The 22,400-nt window shown below is 32.4% G+C and overlaps 2 protein-coding genes across 2 annotated transcripts; both read left to right on the forward strand.

Moving 5' to 3' along the window:
* Positions 1-3,264, forward strand: LOC133325047 (centromere/kinetochore protein zw10). The gene is made up of 5 exons (XM_061533875.1): positions 1-672; positions 730-1,353; positions 1,420-1,771; positions 1,829-2,091; positions 3,052-3,264. The coding sequence occupies exons 1-5, from the start codon at positions 1-3 to the stop codon at positions 3,262-3,264; spliced, it is 2,124 nt and encodes a 707-aa protein (XP_061389859.1).
* A 15,579-nt stretch (positions 3,265-18,843) lies between these two features.
* LOC133325048 (histone-lysine N-methyltransferase SETMAR) lies at positions 18,844-19,527 on the forward strand. The gene has a single exon (XM_061533876.1). It carries the CDS (start codon positions 18,844-18,846, stop codon positions 19,525-19,527), a length of 684 nt encoding a protein of 227 aa, XP_061389860.1.
* Positions 19,528-22,400: the final 2,873 nt, after the last annotated feature.

Genomic DNA, 22,400 nt, shown 5'->3' on the forward strand with positions numbered 1-22,400 from the left:
ATGGTCACTACTGTTGGGGATCTTAGTAAGGAAGATTTAAATGGTTTTTCTACCGCAGAGAATACAAAAACTAGTATTGTACGTATTCTGGAACAAATAAGGCGATTCCAGGATCGTATTCGGAAACATATAGAAGATAACTATGTCGATTTTATACCAAACCATACCGCTTCTGACGTGTATATAGAAGAAGGCGAATCCCTGCTCCGTGAAACCGAACATTTACTAAAAAACGTTGGAAGTGACGCCCGATTGGCGCTAAACAGCGCCAATATTGAACTAAGCCAATGCCTGGAAGAGTTACGAGAAGTTACACTGGGCCTTAAACTTTCGCATCGTATACTTAAAATAGATGACATTTTCCAATGTTTGGAAGAATCGAACGCAACAAAGGAATATCTGCGCGCTTTGAATTTGTTAGGAAAACTTAAGTGTTTAATATGCAGCGACACTTCGTCCGATGTGGACGTGTTATTTCAAAAGTGTGAATGCTATGACACAATTAAAGTGCGATATCATATTCAGTCTAACATTCTGCAACAGAACTTGCAGGCAAGATTTGAAAGCTTGGTGCAGTTTTCCGAAAAAACATTTCCATCTGCTAAAAGCGTCAACTTACAAGTTTCCAAGGATATTTCGCAGTTGCAAGATACCGTTTTGGCACTTTTTGAAGTATGTACATCTGTTAAATAAATGCAATAGATATATTTAAAATATCTTTTTTTGTAGGCTCGTTACAACCCCATGAAGTTGTGCGATTTTCTTTTGGAGAACTGCTTATTACCAATAATAACCAGACCTGTTTCCGTTGAATATTGCATCGATAAGGAGGATTACTTTCAAATAAATATGTCGTATTCCATTAAGGAAGCAAACAAGTGTCTGCGTCCATCTTACAAACAAGTATTTATGCATGTTAAATCACTTTTTGAGTGTTTATCTAACATAAACATCAATGTTTCGAGCGATAAAACCGTATTTGGCGTAATTGGAAACCATATAAAAGAAAGATTTATAAAACTTTTGATCGAAGAATGTTTGATGCATTCGATTCCGGAGACAATGGACGAGTTCCAAGAGTCAACTCTTCTTGAAGATCTCAAACAATTTGAACAAATGCTGAAAGATATATCATTTTTGGAAGCCAATACTGATAAAGATCTTTCAAATTTTGCTGAAAAGTTTAATTTCCTATTCCAGGAGAGATTTTCTGTGAAAATAATTGAAAGCGCCAAAAGTATTATGCAAAAAGACTTGCAAGATATGATGGTTGTTTGTGAAGGAAATACATCGGACGAAGTGAAAAGCAATAAATTTTTGTTTCCTCAATGTATGATATCTAAAAGTACTTTGGTATGTTATATATATTAATAAATGCAAACAATGCGTCGATTATCATTTAACACTTTTTATATATAGGAATTGACTAAATTAATGGAGCGTATAATGAGGCAGACAACTAATTCTCCGGACATTAATTCGTGTTATAATGAATTGAACATTTTTCTACCCGTAATATCAACAATACTTAACATGTATTGTTGTGAGGTCCCAAAAATTCACGATAAATTATTGGAAAGTATACCACAGCAGTCAGTACTTTTCTACAACAATTGCATGTTTTTGGCGCACTGGGTTGGTAAAAATTCAGACATGGGAATTCCGACTCATTCTGTACTTGTAAAAACATTGCAAGCAACAGGTTTGCGTATATTCAAAGCACAAGAGGAAAAACAACAAAAAATCATCCTTGAAATAATGAAAAATTTAGGTAAGTCGGCTATCAACGAAATTAGAGAAATGATTTATTCTTCCAAATTATTTTCAGACGTTTCCGATACTCATTCAATTGGATCTACGCCATTAAAACTGATTCGCCAATGTTTGCGACAAATGGAACTATTGAAAAATGTCTGGTTGAATGTACTACCAGAATCCATATACAACAAAACATTTTCATTCATTCTTAATGATTTCTTTCAAGATATCATCCGTAGAATTCTGTGCCTAGAAGACATATCGGCTACAGTGGCGAGTGAACTGAGCGAACTAATTGGTGTAATTTTAACAAAAGTACCAGATTTATTTAAGGTATGCATATTTATATGATTATACCCTCCTCCTAAAGGTAGTGTGTATTTTAAATTCTATTAAATGATAGGTTGATTTAGCCATAGCCAGGCCTATTTTAGGAAGGCAGTTTGGAATTTTTTTTTTTTTTTTGCTACTAATTAGGAACTGTTATTCCTTAGCCGATACCTAGGACTTTCAAAATTGATATTGAATATTGTATTCCAGTTTAACAAATCGTGGAAGTTGTACATGATATAAAATACTTAAGCATATATAGTAGTAGAAGGGAAAAGTGTTTTAATTAACATTCGAGTCATCGAGTTCTGTTTCCTATAGTTTCGTCTTTGGGTTTTAAAATATATGTGTACAAATATATTACACATTCTATTATGGAGTGATTTAACTAGTAGTATTTTTAACATCCATAGACTTTAAAGACGTTTTCGTCTGTCAAAAGAATCTTTAAATATGTTGTTGAAAAAATAAATTTGTCTGGGCACATTTCGACATCTTCTTTCTGCTGTGCATTTAGTTTGTTGCATTTTTTTTTAAGCTTCTACTGAATGTTCCTTTTTTTATCAGTGTCCCTAAATGCAAGTAATATATGTTCTTAAATGTATTATGCCAAAATAAATAATACAATTTCACCAACTTCTTGCACCTTTTTGCTTACATTTTTTTCCGCGCAAAAGTCGACATACTTATTGACTAGCTATCGTGTACAACTTCGATTACAACAACAATTCGATAACGACTGCGGTGATTTGGCCCCAGTATAAGTCTATATCACACAGCTAAGACTTTGTTGATCTACTCATATGTAATGTATGACTGTTGTCCTATACACCATAGATGTTGTGTTCGATTATATAAATTAGCTACATATCTATGATCTTTATTTTCTTGTAATTCTTAACCCAAATTATATTTAAGAACAATGTTTGGAATGTACTCTAATTTAGATACATATTTTTTTAGGAGAAACAAGAAGCCTTCCAGGTACCTTCTTGGATGAAAATACAACAATTGCAAATGATTCTAAATGCTTCTTTGCAAGAAATTACGGACCAATGGTGTGATGGGGCTGGAATTTTGACTGCTAATTACAAAGCTGAAGAATTGCGTCATTTAATTAGGGCTCTGTTCCAAAATACAGATCGTCGAGCAAAAGCATTATCAAAAATTATTTAAGATATAAAGTTTGTATATCACATTTTTAGTAAAACATATTTGTAGTTTGTAAGACTCATTTATATACTACAACTAAAAATAAATATATAATACAACTAAAAATAAATAATACACCATCTAAAACATGAAGAAAAGATGCTTTCGTATTTTGTTAATAAAGCATACCAAAATTCAAAACGAACATTTTCAATGTTATATCGAATTTATAACAAAAATTGGATAACATTCGTATCCCTGTATCATATTTTAACCCCTTGACGTATCAGTTAGCGCAAAGAAATTCGTGTCCAACTGTTCACACACAATTTGCACAAGACAAACCAGTTTCGATGTTTACAAAACGAAAGAAATGTGAATGCGTGTAATCAAACTATTTATTTTTGATGTTGTTGTATTTTATTATTATTAGAATCGAAAAAATAATAAAAATTAAAAAATTGAAATGCCCAATTTAATTTTTCTAAATAAAAAACTGACCACGAGTCTGACTTGTGTTAATCATGTTTGGCACAAAAATTGTACCACGAGTCAGACTCGTGGAAATACGTCAAGGGGTTAAAGAGTTTTTATCTAAGATTAGATAAACAAGCCAATCATGAATATCAACTCCGTAAGGAATTTTCTTTTAATTTGTTACAACTCACTTTTTGCAACTGTTTGAAAGGGTGTAAAAGCGGAGAAAACCTGAAGATGAGCTCAACTCCTTGTTTTTTTTTTGCCGAATGGCAAAAGATTTGGATACATTTGGTTGGGGAAAAAGAAATCCATTATACTGATAGATTTCTCGTAAAGTATCGATCAAATTATTTCAGACATTTCGTTGTAAAAAATAGTTTTCTGTTTTTTATTTGGTGCATTCAGTTGTAAGTTACAACAAGGAGAAAATTCGGTACATTTTACAGTTTTTCTTTGACAAAGGCGAAAATGCAAGCCAAGCGGCAAAAAATGTGAATGGTGTTATGGTTCCGATACTGTAACAGTCAATTATGTGCAATTTCGTAGATTCCGTTCAGGAATTTTTGATGTTAAAGATGCACCTTGCACAGGTGGGCCGTTCGTCGAAAATGTCGATAAAATCGGAGAAATGTCCGAAGTTGACCGGCGTAAAAATCTACCATAAAACTGTTTCAAACCATTTACAAAAAAAAAAAATAAATAAATAAATAAATAAATAATGGATTTCTTTCCCCAACCTAATATTAATGCCAATTTGATTTGTCATAAAATAAGGGTCAATAAATTAAATTCGAATTTGATTTGTCATTCTGCCATTTTGGGAGGACAAAAATACATAAGACAAAATTATGTCCACAACTATATATAAAAAGGGAACAGGAGGCGGTCCAAAAAAGGAACAACCCCTTAACGGAAGAAGCTGTATATAATCTATTGGGAGTGAAGTCTTATTTCGCTAACAATACTAACAGCAAAGTAACTACAGTAGTTTTCGTTTATAGTCCACAACTATAGTTGCACAATTTTTGTGGACTATAAGCGAATTAGGACTATATCCGAATTTCGTTTTAAGCCCTTTATTGGACTTTACGAATCCTGATATAACACGTTATGGACTATACACAACGTATGTACTTTTCTTTTAAATAAAATTAAAGTTTAATAAAAACAAATTCATATATATATATAGTGTATTCTTCATCATGGAAATTATTATGACATTCTTCAACAGGCCAGTCACCATTGTTTCTGACCACGCATTTCATTAAACCATCTATGAAGCACCTTTTCTGTGACGCAATGTTTTAGATTACACAAATTTGAAGCCTTTTTAATTTTACAACTATTTTTACTATTTTATAAGCAGTTGATTTATGCATTTTGTATTTGGCGCCCAGTTGTCTACATCCATTCCATTTTTATAGTCTTTTAATAATTAAATTTTTTCTCCACACAAAATATAAAACCTTTACCCAATTTTGCAACTTCTACGAATTTAATTTTTTTTTACATTCATAGAAGTTGCCAGAAATCTAATTGCCACGCCAGTTTAAAATATATAAAAACAGAGCGGACTATATGAATTTCTTTACTGTGCAATATTAGTTTTGAATGCACAGAAAATGTGACCTTTAAACGAAAATAGACTATATGCGAAGTGGACTTAAGAACAAATAATTTGTATGAAATTGGAAAAACTTGTCAGTAAATAGTACTGTTTTCGCTTATATCCGTTTTTGGCCTTTGAGCGTAATGGATTATAAGCGAAAAGTACTGTAAGACAAATATTAGATTCAGATTTATGCCCGTTGGACAGACGACAGTCTTAATTTAACAGCCTTAATTCAAATTAACTTGTACATTATCATCATTTCTATGTCTTGTTAATGCACAAATTCAAACTGAATTTATACTGAATCAGGCAATTTCAATATGGCAATGCAGTCAAAATTAATTGTTTCTTGTCAAATTTGTTTATGTTTATGAAAATAACAAATAATGCAAATTTCAACCTTTTTTTAAATTTGGAACTGTTTTGCTATGTTTTGCTATTTGGAACTGTTTTATGTCATATATATATATATATATATATATATTCTAAAGATATATATTTTCTAAGATGTAAATCCCGAAAAATATCAAAACAAGTTAAGTTTATTGCGACAAACAAATGTTTTGAAACAAAAAAACTGTTTCGTAAATCTGTCTATGGTATTAGAAGCACTACAGAGGCAATTGAATTTACCAATTTCAATATGGCAATGCTGTCGAAAATCAATTGTTTGTTGTCAATTTTTTATGTTTGTTTGTTTTATGTATGTGTTTGTATAAAAAAGCTAATTTTAGATGCATTTCAATATGTTTGTTGCTTTTCCAAACAGAATATTTGTTATTCCCGCTTTTTACCGTATATGACATTATAAAAATATTGGATAAAATTAATATTTTTTCGAAATTGCAGAACCTGTCGTCTATCTGGGTAAAAAGTTAATTCAAATTAACACCATCGCACTATAGGTAATTTGCCCTGTTTTTGAGGCAAAAATTAAAAACAGCGGTTTTAAACGATTTTTTTGAATTTTTAAATGATATATATGTACAAGAAAGAGAAAACGCAGATTTCCACAGTAAAAATCGGATATAACGAACAACGGTTATAAGCAACTACACATATAACGAACAAAGCTAAGTCTTTCCCAGATATTTTCATTAGTTGTTTTATACACATCAAACGGTTGAATAATTATTACAATGTCGTATGTTTTTGCAGAATGCATTAATAACGATTAATACAGTACCCATTTATATTCCTTAAGGGCATTAATATGTAAAAGTGAGATAAAACCATGCTTACTACAGCCGATCAGGATTATAGTAAACACGTGATATACTGAACAAAATGTTTTCATATGCCACATTTTTTATTTTTTAATAAATCCTGAAAAAAGTAAAAAAAAATAAATTTTTCATGGAACTTAAGCCCGCCATTTCCTGTTCTCCACTATTTAGATTTTTTTCTCATGATCATTCCTTCGACAACCTATTTGCGGTTTAAGAGTCACGTTATTTATTTTGTAATCAAAATTCGTGTGTATTCGTTTTTTTCGCGGAAAAGTTCTATCTTCCTATGTCATTTGGTGCATCTTGACAAATGCATGCAAAATAACCTAATTTCCTATTTTAATTTGATGTATTTTTCGTCCATATTGTTGTTATTGGCAATTTTACTTGCGGGGACGTTGTGAGCAACAATATGTTTCTTTGCTTTTGTGTCTTTCATCAAACCAAATATCGAAAATTTTATTGTTTTTTATTCTGAAGTTCTCTACAAAAAAACTGGTATATCTTGAAAGACGCAAAAAATCGTAATTTGAGACCTATTGGAATCAATTTAGAAGGCTTTCATTTATATATTTCAGTTGTCAAAAGATCAGACAAATTTAAACATTTTAGTAAAAGTCTATCAAAAATGACTTATGTGTAAAAAATATACACATTTCTTTTATTATAGTCAACTATGTAAATTTTGAATCGCTACACAAACGTATTAACAAATATTATCAGCCTTATTCTGGATGTCAATTCCATGTGAATTTACTCGCTCTTCCCCTTCGGCTTATTCTGAACAACATTTTCCTGTGAATTTTTTCGCATTCTCGCTTTCGCCTTATTCTGAATGAAGTTCGAAAGCGAAAAAATCCGCTTTGGGGAAAAATTAGGTATTCTGAATTACAGGGAGTAGGAGAATGAGATGAAATTTTGTGCGAAATTTTTCGCTAATAAATTTAAAGGGAGTTGACTACAAAAACATAAGTAATAACTAATTTTATGAAAAATATCTACACAATACTTAATCTATGACGATTTAGAATATTATAAATTATAGTAAGCTAATTTTTAACTGGAAAACAACCAATAAAATGCCATTGGAAATCCTATTGATAACGATGCATGCTGAACCAAGTATTGCCAAGGAATGTATGATGGTAATAAGGAATATTTAAGTCGAGTTTGATGCATTTTGGAGGCGAAATACAGACATTTTGGGTGAGGATCTGTCTCTCAAGAAAAAAAATTTAAAAATTATGGAAAACCCAAATTTGCCTGATGAGCCGCTTAACAGTGAAGAACTTAAAAAAAATATGAAAGAACAAAAAATATTTTTTTTCAAAATTATCGTGTGCATGATTTGATGGAAGAAATAAAGGAGTAGGAACAAATCATAACATAACAGACCACTTTAAGAATCTCGAGAAATAAATATAGAAATTAAATAAAAAGGCACACAATTATGTAGTGAAATAAACTGAATTAATTAATTCAATCGCAGATTTCTTTCCATTATTCGTTGTTGTATTCTCTGTTGTAGTTGTTGCACCAAATTGCATCAAAACAATGAACAGCTGCTTCACATGCCATATTGTAGATTGTCATATTTTTAAACTTTAATTTATTTTCTTTTAATTACAAAGCTATTATACAGCGAATTATTGATACTTCACATTTGTATTGTTATAAAGTTTAAATAACAATAAAAAGTAAACATTTTTAATAAAAAATAAATAAATAAAATATTACACAATTAAATTACAATGGGGCAACACAGATTGCAACTTAAATTACAATATGGCCACACACGTTACAACTTAAATTGCAATATGGCAACACAAATCTTTTTTTCAACCACCATTTTCGAAAACTCGAATCCGCATCTCACATTTTTTGCGTCTCCCCAAGGTATATTTAATAAGGTAGCCGCATCGGCCCAGCTGTTGGTGCAAATAAATGTCAAAAATGTTATTGTAATGTTGAACCAAAAAATTAAAAACCAAATTATAAATGAAAATCTCCGAACTTCGAAGAGCTTGTTTGGAAAAACTGTTATTAACATTTTCTACAAGAATTTGTGTAAAAAAATCTTTTCAATCTGCTTGTTCTGGCAAAATATTTTTGACATATCAAAATACAACAACCGATGTTTGTTGTAGAAATTCGCCGATGCGGCTACCTTGTATATCTACCTTGCGTCTCCCTATGCATTCAGAATAAGGCGAGAATGTGAAAGCGAATTTTTTTACATGCGAGATATCTCCAAACGAATATTCAGAATAAGGCTGTATATATTAAATAAACAGCACACACCACCGTTAATACTCTCCATGTTTAATTTTTATGTTTATGCTTTGAATTTAGCGGTTTTAAACGTTTTAAAATACACCTTGATTTTTTAATTTTTTTATTTCTTTAATTTTATTATCAAAGTTTAAAGTTTGGCCACGATTTTCACCGCTTTTAAGACACTTCTACGCAAAAAATCTTACAGATTCATAAATTTTGTCATGTTTTGTTTTTAATGACATCAAAAAAGATTTTATTTTCCACCCAAATTTTATTTTCTGCCCAAATTACCTATAGTGCATCGTCCGCCTACGGTATTAGCCAGTCAAATGACTTAGATACAAATTTCAAACAATGCTAGTTGGTCGTGTACATTACTAGTAAGTTACAGAGGAAAAAAAATCAAAATTAACCAACAAATTTCCAATACCCACAAAGTCCGCATTGCCATAATCTAGCCAACAGGTATGCCATCAAGAAGATGTAGCAGGGTTTTACACTGTTGGTGATTGGGATTGGTTATGAGAGTTTTTCTCTCTCTCATTGGTAACTTGGGAATAGAATTGGAAAACATCTGTGCCTGTTGAGTTTACTGGCCAAATGATTGCAGAACAAATTAACAACAGCGACAACGATTTTAAGGCTGTATCGGTCTACCGGTTCAATTACAAAACTGAACAGGGTTCTTATGCACCATCACAAACCATCAAAGTTGGAATTGTGGCTGACTTTTTAGTCAAAGAAATAAAAATGTTTAATTGCCTGATAGAAGCCAAACTTTATGTTCAATCTCAGCGCCTATGTAAAAACTGTGGAAATTTAGGACACATAGCCATTCGTTGTAGGTCTCTTAAAAGATGTTTGGAATGTGATAAAGTTTTTAATTGCCCTAATTTTTGTAAAGAACAAAAATGTGACACTTCAATCTCAGCGCCTATGTAAAAACTGTGGAAATTTAGGACACATAGCCATTCGTTGTAGGTCTCTTAAAAGATGTTTGGAATGTGATAAAGTTTTTAATTGCCCTAATTTTTGTAAAGAACAAAAATGTGACACTTGTCTTAGTACAACAAAATGTTTATCACCCTGTACACTGCGTAAGTGCACTCTTTGCAAGCAAAATGGTCACACGGCAATGGATTCTAAGATATGTCCCAGATATGAGTTTGAAAGAAATGTAAGTGAAGCTATGGCAATATCCAACCTGTCTAGGCAAGAGTGTTTGCCAAAAAAATCGTCGAATTATTATGCAATCTTTAATGATCCAAAATATGAAAATCAATTCCCATTTATTACTAACAAGAGCAAACCTCCCACTAGGTCTCTTAATGAAGAATTCAATCGCAGATTAACCAAGACTAAATATAACAAGTTGGCTACAGCACCTACAAGGTCATTAATAACGGCTGAACCAGAAACGCTCTCCCCTTCAAGGCCAACTTTCGAATTTGACAATTTTGGCAAAGTATCTCAATATGAGAAAATTCTTTCTTCACAAAAGAAATGGCGTTGGTACTTTCTATTGCAAACTGTGCCGAAGGTCTTAACATATTAAATCAGTTCTCCAATGCGATAAAAGCATCATCACATGAAAACAGTATCACAAATTGCAATAACGAATATGAGAATCCTACAATATAACATTCAGAGCTTAAACAAAAACAAGTCATATATTGAAATTTATTTAAACAAATTATCAATCGATATTTGCATCTTGAGTGAAATCTTCAATGTTGATGAAAATTCAACCAGTTCATATGTCAGAAACTTCAAGTTAATACCCAAAAAGAGGAGTGATAACTATGGTGGCGTTGCAATCCTTCACAGAAACAACATTCACATGAAAAAAATACCCTATAACACAAACTTAGACATTTTGATCTGTGAGTCAATGAATTTATCAAAATATATCATATTCGTGTTTGTCTATTTTCCTCACTCGATCAAATCGAGTGTCTTAAAAAACGAACTTCATAAATTGCTAACTTTTTTGGAAAATAAACCCAATGTGATAATAGCTGGTGACTTTAACGTCAGATCCAAAGCATATGGAGACGTGTTTGACACAGTAAGAGGCTCAACTGTTAAAACCATGATGGACTGCTCTGCGTTTCGTTGCATAAATGATGGTTCTGCAACTTTTAAGAAAAATCTTTTTGACGACTCTGTTGGCTCGGTATTGGATCTCACCTTCACCAATTTTAATCAGTCCTTGGTATGGAATGTGAAAGACATGACTATTGGTGGTAGCCATCATAAACCAATTTTAATAAATATATCTGATACAAAACCAAGACAACAACAATTTCTTGCGAATAAACATCTTCTCAAAAATATTTCCAAAACTAGAATCGAACCAGATATACAAATAATTCAAGCAGAAGTTAACCGACTTATTAAAAAAATCTAGTTTGTAATTGGTCCAAACACAAAACTGAATTCTTGGTGGAATGAAAATGTTGAAAAATGCAGGAGACTAAAAGATGCAGCAGAAAAAAGTTCGAAAGCTACAAAAGTTCTGAAAATGCAGCAGTTGCAATTGAAGCCATAAAAAACTTTAAGAAAGCAGTTAGGATAGCAAAAAGAGAGGCTAAAGCTACTAACTTAGAGAAGTTAAACCAGTTAACAAACTTTAAATCACTCTTCAGATATGTGAAAGGTTGTAAATCATTTTTTGAACCTCAAAATAATTCTATGTGGTGTGCCGACAATAATGATATGTTTCTGCAGCACATTTGCGACCAAGTTCCGAATAACAATATTATCCTAACCAAATCGACTTTCAATAAACACTCTGCGGATTTCTCAATGGAAGAATTAGAATACGTACTAGAACAGAAGAAAAAACCATCTGTAGCTGGCCTGGATGGTATAACGTACGAAATGGTAAACAACTTCTCTCCCGAGAGTAAACGAAACCTTTTAGCATAATTTAACAAGTTATGGATTAATTGTGATTTCCTAGAGGAATGGAGGAAAATAAAAATTATTCCCACAACAAAGAAAGGTAAAAATCTTGACATTCCCACAAATTTTAGACCCATAGGTCTAATTTCCGTTTTGGCTAAAATAATCAACCTGATGGTAAAACAACGTTTAAATAATTTTCTGGATGAAAATGATATTCTTCCTGCGAGATCGTATGCTTACAGGAAACACGTATCTACATCAACATGTATTAATGATATTCTACATACTATCAATTTACAAAAAGAAAATAATAAAAAAGTGTTAATTCTCTGGATGTTTCAAGAGCATACGAATCGGTAGATGTTAATTGCCTTCGCATAATTCTAGAACAAATCAATATAGCTGAACAAATTACACTTTGGATCTCCAACTTTTTATGTAAAATATCACTACATATGGGAAATTCTACTAAGTATATTTATAATGGAATTCCACAGGGGAGCTGTTTAAGCCCTACTCTTTTTAACCTATACACTTTAGGGCTTCACGGATTGTCTGATGAGAATACACAGGTGTTTCAGTATGCAGACGACTTCGAAAGTGCTAATCAAATACTACAGCGGAAAGCCTCTTCTTTTGTAACATTATTACAAAAGTTAAATCTAGAAATAAACGTTGAAAAGACATCAGTCATGTATGTTGCCAAAGGATGTAGGAAAAATCCTCTTATAATGTTTAATGGAAACCCCGTCAAAGTGGTAAAATCTATAAAATTTCTAGGCAGAAATATAAAAAACAGTCTCTCTCTGAAGGAACACTACGAAGATGTTATGTCCTCGAGCAAAAATACCCTTAATGCTCTAAAAATGATAACTGGACCGAAACATGGAATTCACCCTGCAAAAGCAGTAATTCTATCTACATCATTATTATTTTCCAAAACCGAATATGCCATATCTTCCATGGCACATAGACCGACTTACATCAATAAAAAAATAACTTCATTTCAAAATCAAATTTTAAGAAGAAATCTCGCTCTTGCACCTTCCACACCAAATCATGTCGTATGTGCCCTTGCTGGTATTCTACCGACGGATTTAAGAGCTCAACTGTTAGCATCCAAAGAATTAATCCGACTAAAAATTTATAACTTTTCTCTGTTTGAATATTTTACCCAAAATCCATCCATTAAAACAAGCATTGGTTATGTTTATACAAAGTTCCAGAATATTTTTGATAATTTGCAAATTGGTTACAAATTGGATTCATCAGGAAAAATTTATTTTAAATTAAACAATCTTTTCAACACAAAGAGCAACATCGCTGGGGAATGCTTAAAAGCATTTTATAACAAAATGCTGGCAGATTTTAAGTCAGAAGGAACATCGATATGGGCCACAGATGCCTCTGTCAATATTAACAACACTGGCTGCGCAGTATGTAATATTTCGTCCAATCATGTTTTTCTATTCAGAATCCCAGAAAAAGTGACATCGTTAACTGGTGAACTACATGCTATTGAGAAAGCGACTGATATCATAATAGAGGAAGAAATAAGCACTGCAGCTATTCTCACCGACAGCAAAAATGCCTGTCTTCTTCTCAGAAATAATTCATCAAACAACTATACCGTGTACAGCATCATTCGCAAAGTCTTGCAATCGAACATCACCAAAGTGACCTTTGTATGGACACCGTCCCACGTAGGCATTTCTCCTAATGAAACAGCTGACTACTATGCCAAATACGCAGCAGATTGTGGAAGTATCATTCCTCTCTCTCTCTTTCGGCAACAGATGCATACCAAAGAATTGATTCAAACCTATGGATGGAATTTTAAGATCATTATAAAGATATATCACAGTTCAAAGGCACATACTTCTCCCAATTCTTCCCAGAACCGTCGAAATTACCATGGTACAAAACGTCAAGTCTAAAACCTGAAAATATCAAAATCATCAATCGGCTCTATTGTGGACATACTTACAGTAAGAAATATCTTCATAGAATTGGCATTATGCACACCAATCTCTGCGATTTATGTGAAGTCATCGAAGACGAAAAACATCTAATTTTCCACTGCAAAAAATATGAGACCCAAAGGCAGAATTATAACTTTTTCAAAATATTCAACAACTTACCTGATTTGCTCAAATCGAATAACCGTCACCATTTAGAAGAACTAATTCATTTCATAAACGCTTGTAATTTAGAATTATGATTTCACTTATTTCAAAATTTTACTCATTTCATTACTTTTGTTTTGATTCAGTTATTCTTTTTTTGCCATACTTTATGTATTCATGTATTGTGAAATGATAGCAAATAAATGAGTACTTAACATTTTTCAAGTATTCAATAACCAGTCCAGGTGAATGAACACATATGTGTCTCCACCAAAATACTTGACAATGTTATGAAGTACAAAAAAAAAACCATTGCCACAGGTAGCAACAAAAATGTACGAAAAGGTACCTAAAATTTTACTTCAAATGATAATAAATCATAATTATCTAGAAATATTGGCCAATATTTATACCAGTTATTTGCATAAATAATAAGGGAGATCGGGCACCTTTGAACACTTTTTTCTTTTAAGCCCCATAAATTTTTTTATTTTATAATTTTGGATTTCTTATAAGTTTTAACTAATAGGTACATATATAATCTTTAAAATAAATATATATATGACATACTTTAAGTTTGATATACATATTTTATTACTGTTTTAATGGACGAAGTCAAAGTGTTAAAAACTGCCCCCCCCACCCAGGGGGCACCTTTGAACAAAGCTTGGTATTTTTGAACGGCATGGGTTTTTACAGTGTTTATGTTTAAATATATATGTATTGTATTCATATATATCAGAAATGCATTTACTTAATAATGCTTAATAATTCGAAAATTAAATAAAAATTCTGATAAAAATTTATTAAAACATAAAATGACTTAAAAAGAAAACGTATTGTGAAAAATACAGCTAATTTTGTAATCTTATTAGCCCATTTGAAATTTTTGAGAAATCGAAGCCAAAAGTTAAAAACTCCGTTTTTTACTGGAGTTTACTGGGTATGTTCAAATGTGCCCCACCTGTGGTATTTTACGGAAATTTATAATAATTTAATTTTTAGGAAATATATATGAAAGAAAATACATTAGTTATGTTCGAAATGAATGTTGGAATTAAAAAAAAGTGTTTAACCCTTTGAGCCCCGAATTTTTTTTCCGTAATCATAGAACAATTTTCTGTTGACAGATTGAATGCAACTATCCTAGATAGGATATGGACAAATTTTAACATCGCTACATCCTTGCATTCGGGAGATACAGTACATTCTTTCTGAAAAATAAAAGCCCAATATCAAGAAACCCAAATGCAAAATCGACGAAAAAATATTTTTAAATTATTCTCTATATTCTGTTTTACAAGAATCAAAAATAATTCTGACGGTAGAGTTCGTATATTTCAAATACGAAGCGATTTAAATAATTTGGACTATATACACAAATTAGTACTGTACACATTTTTAACCTCTTCTTCATATTTAAAAGCTCATAACTTTACCAAAAATTTGAATTTTTTAGATTTTTCTTGTGATATGTGTCGTCCATAATCAGGCCTTGACGTATGCAATCTAAAGAATATATATCTACTAGCAGTATATTAAATATTAGATCTAAAACATTTTGTTGCCTGTGGGCAACATTGGGCCACAAAGGGTTAACGAAAGAAAAGTATCACTGAATTCTTCCTGTGCCCTTACAACCAAAAAATTAAAAGTTTACAATTGCAGTGCGAAAACATAGTCACTCATGCATGGTACAATTATAAAATGTAACAGCAAATCCCAGCTTATTTGATACCAACGTAATGTCAATATGAATTTCACAAATTATGTTTTTAAAAATCACCCAACAGTAAAATTCGAAACGCATGCAATATGAAATTGTTCTTTATTAAATATGCTCCCGTATTCAATTTACTCAATCTGCCTGCTGGGAAAGTTTGAGGAAGCAAATCTTTCTTCATTGAAAAACTCGCAATTCCCTGCATTTTCATATGTGTTACACATATAAGTGGTAAAAGCTCAATTATAGGAAAGATGTGGAAGCGATAGAAATATAAATTTGATAGATTTTCATTCATGTTTTTCAAATTGTATTTTGATAATTCGAACATATTTAATTTTCAAAATAAATATAATTTGTTTGTTTACATTTTGCTGTCAAATGACGTTGACACTAGCATAATTTACAAAAACAAATTTCCATGTGCTTGTTGTATCGATTGTTGTACAACAACACTTGCTGTTACCTTCTATTATTATACCATGTCACTCATGTAAATTTTTTCGACAACTGAAAAAGCTGGCCCACGTTCAAAGGTGCCCCCTTCTCCCCTATATGTTGTAATTTATGCGTAAATGTATTCACGAATAAAAAATCGTACCTTTTGTGAACAAAAAGTATGCTTGTTACAAAATTAAAAATAGCGCAACTCTAATTACTCTCAATTTATCAATGAGAGAGAGAGAAAAACTCTCATCACCAATCCCAATAAGTGTAAAACCCTGCTTACTGAACTTTTAAGTTATCAAATAACATTCAGTAAAAATTTGTACAAATTATTGTGATATCAAACAAGCCTATGATGTTTAAAAATATATACTTACGTTTTCTTCATCCATTTTATTGTTTAATGCAAGGTGTATTTAATAAGGTGTATGCATCAGCTACAACAACGAACATTTTACAAAAACCAACATTGTTGTTATAGAAATTAAATAGTCATGCTGACAATTAGTTTATGTTGTGAAGAAACAAAAACAAATAAAAAATTTTGACAAAAGTTGTACAATTAAAGAAAAATTACATCGAAAATAGAAAATAAATGCCCTTACAAATGTCCATACTGGTCGGAAACGCTATTATATTTATATTGCCGCCGATTTCCTGATAACAACCATATATTGCCGCCGATTTCCTGATAACAACCATACATATTTTCAAGAAAGTCCGTACTACCCGAAAATCGGCTTCCAAAGCTGCCCTTCCAAATATATAATTGAGGTGATTGTCCGGATCTTGGGGACAACTTCAATGGGAACTTACCCATCTAATTTAATACACCTTGGTTTAATGATACAAAATAAAATTCACAAAACAGGTGTTTAAATATCATTTGATATTACAAGAAAATTCTTACTGGGAAAATTTTCCTTGTAAGAATTTGCAAATACCCAGTAACACTGTTTGTCATTCAAATCTGCTCTTTCAATTCACGCTCTTTTACCGAACTTTTGGGTTCCAGTAGTTTTTAATAGTAAATATAGTAAAAGAGAAACATTTCAAAATCGGTCCCAGAGTACAAAATAGGTGTGTCTGGTTACTTTCCCTGCAGGAATTGTCCAGTAACTTCTTTCTGAGAGAGTAAGGTAGTTTTATTCTCTTTTGCAAGAAAAATGCGAAAAGTAAACAGACGGCATCCCTGCAGAAGCTTGCAACTAATCAGCTGATTTGTCAAAACAAACCAATTTGTCCGCCATTATGAAGAATTAAAAGAAAGAAAACACAACCAGTTTAACAAGTTTTTGAGCTATATTTTGTACCATTCCTACTTTTCACACAGAAATGTAAAAAAATAAGTTGGAAACCATCATAACTACCTTTCTGCATATCCAAATCCATATTTGGGCTTAATAATTTACTGCCACTGGCTACAGAGACACACTGATCTTCTTCCGTCATTTTTCTAAAAATGCTGGAAATAGTCTTTTATTTTCCTATTACATATTAATACTTACGTTTTTCTCGTTTTGTAAAGTTTTTCTCCAAAAACAATTAGTCTTGCTAATTCCAAAAAAAATTATTTTCAAATTGAAAGCACAAAAATAAATAAACAAACAATAGAAAACATCTGATTGAATGTCGATGTATGAGAAGAAGAAGAGTTGCAAGAGATTGCAAGAAGAAATTTTTCCAGCAAGAATTTGCAAACTCTCACTGAAAGAACTGTCAAAATTTCTCTCTCCAACCGCTCTCTTTTGCAGAACTTTTGGGTTAACAGACGACTTCCAGTAACAATTTGTAACAATTGTTACAAACTTTAGGGTAACCAGACACACCTAATAATTTGAAAATTAGATGGCAATACTTCAACATCAATACTCAGCCAATCAGAAGTTGGCATCCGGTAAAGTTCTGGAACGGAACTAGTTTGTACAAATTATTGAGTAAACGCATGGTATAATAATAGAAGGTAACAGCAAGTGTTGTTGTACAACAAACGATACAACAACTACATGGAAATTTGTTTTTGTAAGTTATACTAGTGTCAACGTCATTTGACAGAAAAATGTAAACAAACAAATAAATTATATTTATTTTGAAAATGAAATATTTTCGAATCCTCAAAATAAAATTTAAAAAACATGAATGAAAATCTATCAAATTTATATTTCTATCGCTTCCACGTCTTTCCTATAATTGAACAATTGCCACTTATATGTGTAACACATATGAAAATGCAGGGAATTGCGAGTTATTCAATGAAGAAAGATTTGCTTTCTCAAACTTTCCCAGCAGACAGATTGAGTAAATTGAATACGGGAGCATATTTAATAAAGGACAATTTCAAATTGTATGCGTTCCCAATTTTCCTATTGGGTGATTTTTAAAAACATAATTTGTCAAATTCATATTGACACTAGTATTACGTTGGAATCAAATCAGCTGGGATTTGCTGTTACCTTTTATAATTGTACCATGGAGTAAACGAACGAACCTCTTGCCAAGGCAGATTTAATAAGGTAGAAGCATCAGCCCAGCTGATGGTATAAATAAGTGTCAAAAATGTTTTGTAATTTAAAAAAATAAATAAATAAAAAAACAGAATTATAAATGAAAATCTCACAATTTTGAAGAGATTGTTCGGCAATACATTAATAGCATTTTCTAAATGACTTTGTGTAAAAATATCTTATGAATCGATTTGTTTTTGCAAACTATTTTTGCAACAGTTGTTTGTTGTAGAATTCGCCTATGCGGCTACCTTACTGAATACACCATGGTTCTTGCTAAATAACGAAAAGTGCAATGGAAAGCAAATATTTTGTTGACGATTATGAACATGTTAATACCGAAGTGGAGTACGTATTGGAAAATGTTTTAAGTGAAGAAACATTATTAAATCCATGTCCAGAATCAACAGAGTTGGCAGCATTATTTAATACAATTTTATTAAATAAATGCCCGTGTGAGAAATGTAACAAATTATGTACGCACGGAGGATCGTATCAGCTGGATGCGGAATCGAATGAACTAGTGATTGCAGAAGACAATTCCAGCGATTTAATATACGAGTGTTCATCCCTATGTTCCTGCAAGGTAGAAAGATGTCACAACAGATTGGTACAATATGGCCCAAGGAAGTATTTGAAAATAATATTTTCCAAAAAGTTTCAATCTTATGGTATCATAACTACTAGGGATATACCTATGGGAGCATTTATTTGTGAATATGCCGGTGAACTCCTAACAAAAAATGAAGCGGTTATTCGGATACGGAATAATAATAGAAAGCGTCAAATGAATTATGTACTCTGCTTGAAGGAACATTTAAAATGTCAACATGGCACAGAAAGCAACAAGGGGCATATAACAATTGTAGATCCGTCCAAAAAAGGCAATATTGGACGTTATTTAAATCACAGTTGCAGTCCCAATTGTCAGATTTTCAGCGTACGCATAGACTCACCAATACCAAAAATAGGTAAATAATGTATGTAAGATCCGAATTATGGTACTATAGAGCAGCAGTATCCAAAATATATCTCATTAGCTTTCGATGTGTGTGTTCAAAGCTGCAATTCATTTCCTTTTGGTTTCGTACACTGGAATAAAAATTATGATATTTTCTGCAAAATTGTTTCGGCCCAGGCCAATATCGTCACCATAAATGCAAACGGACGTAACTACAGGAAATTTCGAAATTGCCTTTTTGTTGTATTATGGTTTGTTTGGCTTAACTCTAGTTTAGTAAAAAGGATCAGATTTCCTGAAATTTTTTCCATAGGTATGTATTTTTATCCTAATTATGGGGATTTCTTTTTTTTCTTGGGGGACGTACCCGGTTATTTGACCCGGAAGTTCGGGTACGCGTACCCGGTTATATCCGGTTCTTCGGATCCGGTTAATATAATATATAATTTAAAAGGTTATAAAAATATCTTTCCATTGAGTGGTAATATGATGGGGTTATGTCAAACCATTTTGGAGATATAGTAAAAACAGGGTTTTGGTCCCCGATTTTTTGGGCCTTAGAACCCTACAAAAACAAGGAAATTCTGTCGCGTAGCCGGTGTTGGCATCTGTCCATAGGAGAAAGTCTTAAATACCCGGCCGAAGGCCGGCTAAAAAAAATTCTATTTAGAAGATATTTCTGTCGCGTAGCCGGTGTTGGTATCTGTCCATAGTAGAAAGTCGTAAATCCCCGGCCGAAGGCCGGTCACCCAAAAAAACACCATGCTATTTTAAAGGAGATTCTTTCTACATGATTTTCCTTGTTTTTACAGGGTTCTAAGGCCCATATCTTTTGATCCACAACAGATACAGCCACATATCGCACAGACTCAAATGGAGATGGACAATAATGGACCCACTTTTAGGGAGTTTTTCAAAAATATCGGTGACCAAAACCCAGTTTTTTGACTATATCATCACATTACCACTCAATGGTTTTTTATAATCTTTAAAATGATACCCATTTTATATTAACCGTATCCGTAGAACCGGGTACCCGTACTTCCGGGTCAAAGAACCGGGTACGTCCCCCAAGAAAAAAACATCCCCATAATTAGGGTAAAAATACTACCTCTGGAAAAATTTCAGAAAAATCTAATCGTTTTTACTAAACTATAGTTGTTCCCTTTTTGATTCTATGACTTTCCCAAACAACCTTCATTTCTATAGTAGTAAATTGTTGAAATAAATTGGAATGTATAGAAAATCCACATGCTGTAGTTGGATGGATGATTATTAAATTTGTAATTGTTCATTAACTCTAGTGATAGATGATGATAAACCAGATTGGGGAGCGAACAAATTCACCGATAATTGATGTCCAGAATGACGCTGTATAACTTTTTTATTATATTCTTTTATTCGAATTTTTGCATATAAGGGCTCTCTTGCGAGTCAAGCTTATTTTTTCATTTAGATGTAGAGATCTTGGTAATACATATTTACATTTGTTAATTTTAATTTCTTTTAGCTATATTTTCTAAACGTTTCATAAAATCTGGAGAAGAACTTTTTTTCCATTACAATGAAGGAAGTAAGAATACTTCATCATCCCGTTCAGAAGAAGATACTCCATGCCTCTGTAAATCTGAGAATTGTGCTGGATTTTTGCCGAATATGGAAATATAACGGAGTACAATAATATCGAATAATTAGTTATTACTGTTATATTATTACTAGCATTTCAAAATAGATATTTATTCCATACCTCTATGTACAACACAAAAAATGTAAACCCTTCATTATTTAAATGCAGTGGTGGCCATAGCATATTTAATAAAATTTATTACATGGAAATATGTTGTAATTTTTACGTGTATTTAAAACATATGTCAGCTTTTGATTTTTTATGTGTTTTAATTTGAGAGTTGAAAAGTGATTTTAATAATTTTTAATAAAAAAATACTGTTACTAACTGTCAATGGGTGGTTTGATTGGGTCAGCGATTCTTAGATCTGTTAATTGCGATCCTCGTGTGGGTAAGTTCTATGCACGTTTATATATCGCATCAGATGCGTTTCTTGAGTCGCTAATTGTTGTCGGTGTTTCGTTAGATTCCCCTCGGTGGGTAAAAACGACCACTCTCATCGTTTGAGCCACAGCAATATTCCTGGGGTTACTTGGCCGGAATCCGGCTCATCATCACTTAAGGTCATGAGTTTCTTTTGATCAAGAGGAACCTCAAATTCATCCGGAAGTTCTCCCAGGAACTATCCGAATGATATTGAGAGGAACTTCTTAATTGAAAGGATTGACCTATCTCTAAGGTGACTTGTTTGAGAGACAAAAAATACACGATTTTGACCGCTTCCACGGGCAAAAAGTTAAGAAGGTGTACATATTCTACCAAAAAAAAAAAAAAGAACATAATTTAACGCTTCTTTAAAATTTCAGTAATTGTGATATGGCGACAGTCAGGCTAGACAGAGGTAACTCGAGACCCCTGGTAGTCTCTGTCGTCTATCTCCCATACGAGGCTCCTGATCCGCCCGGTGTTGGTGTACGTCACCTAATGGAGGTTGTGACGCTAACGCACATCACTTCCACTGGGGAAGCAGCAACATTAATACGAGAGGTGAGTTCATTTTTGCACAGGTAACCCCTCACTTCTAACGGAAATGCTGAAAAGCGGAATACTGGAAAGCAGAATTATCACCTCATCCTTAGGAGATAGTTTCGTGAGGAAATCTCGCAACAGAGGCACACCACAGGGTGCTTTAACGACATCAGAGTAGATTTTCCTAGTAGGGAATCCTGGACTGGCTCCTTACCTCTGCCAGGTCTGTCATTTTCCACAGACGGGTCAAAGATGGAGGCGTTTACAGTATGGAATTAGAAATCATATAAACTTA

The sequence above is a fragment of the Musca vetustissima genome, unplaced genomic scaffold (assembly GCF_032173495.1).
Source record: "Musca vetustissima isolate MV318-11 ecotype Yass unplaced genomic scaffold, APGP_CSIRO_Mvet_v1 utg38984, whole genome shotgun sequence".
Lineage (NCBI taxonomy): Eukaryota > Metazoa > Arthropoda > Insecta > Diptera > Muscidae > Musca > Musca vetustissima.

Bases quoted from the DNA above. Each gene is read 5' to 3' on its own strand.
- LOC133325048 (XM_061533876.1), top strand. From the start codon at position 18,844: ATGGAAAGCAAATATTTTGTTGACGATTATGAACATGTTAATACCGAA.
- LOC133325047 (XM_061533875.1), top strand. From the start codon at position 1: ATGGTCACTACTGTTGGGGATCTTAGTAAGGAAGATTTAAATGGTTTT. The intron at 673-729 runs GTATGTACATCT...CTTTTTTTGTAG, and splicing joins CCGTTTTGGCACTTTTTGAA to GCTCGTTACAACCCCATGAA. The intron at 1,354-1,419 runs GTATGTTATATA...TTTTATATATAG, and splicing joins TGATATCTAAAAGTACTTTG to GAATTGACTAAATTAATGGA.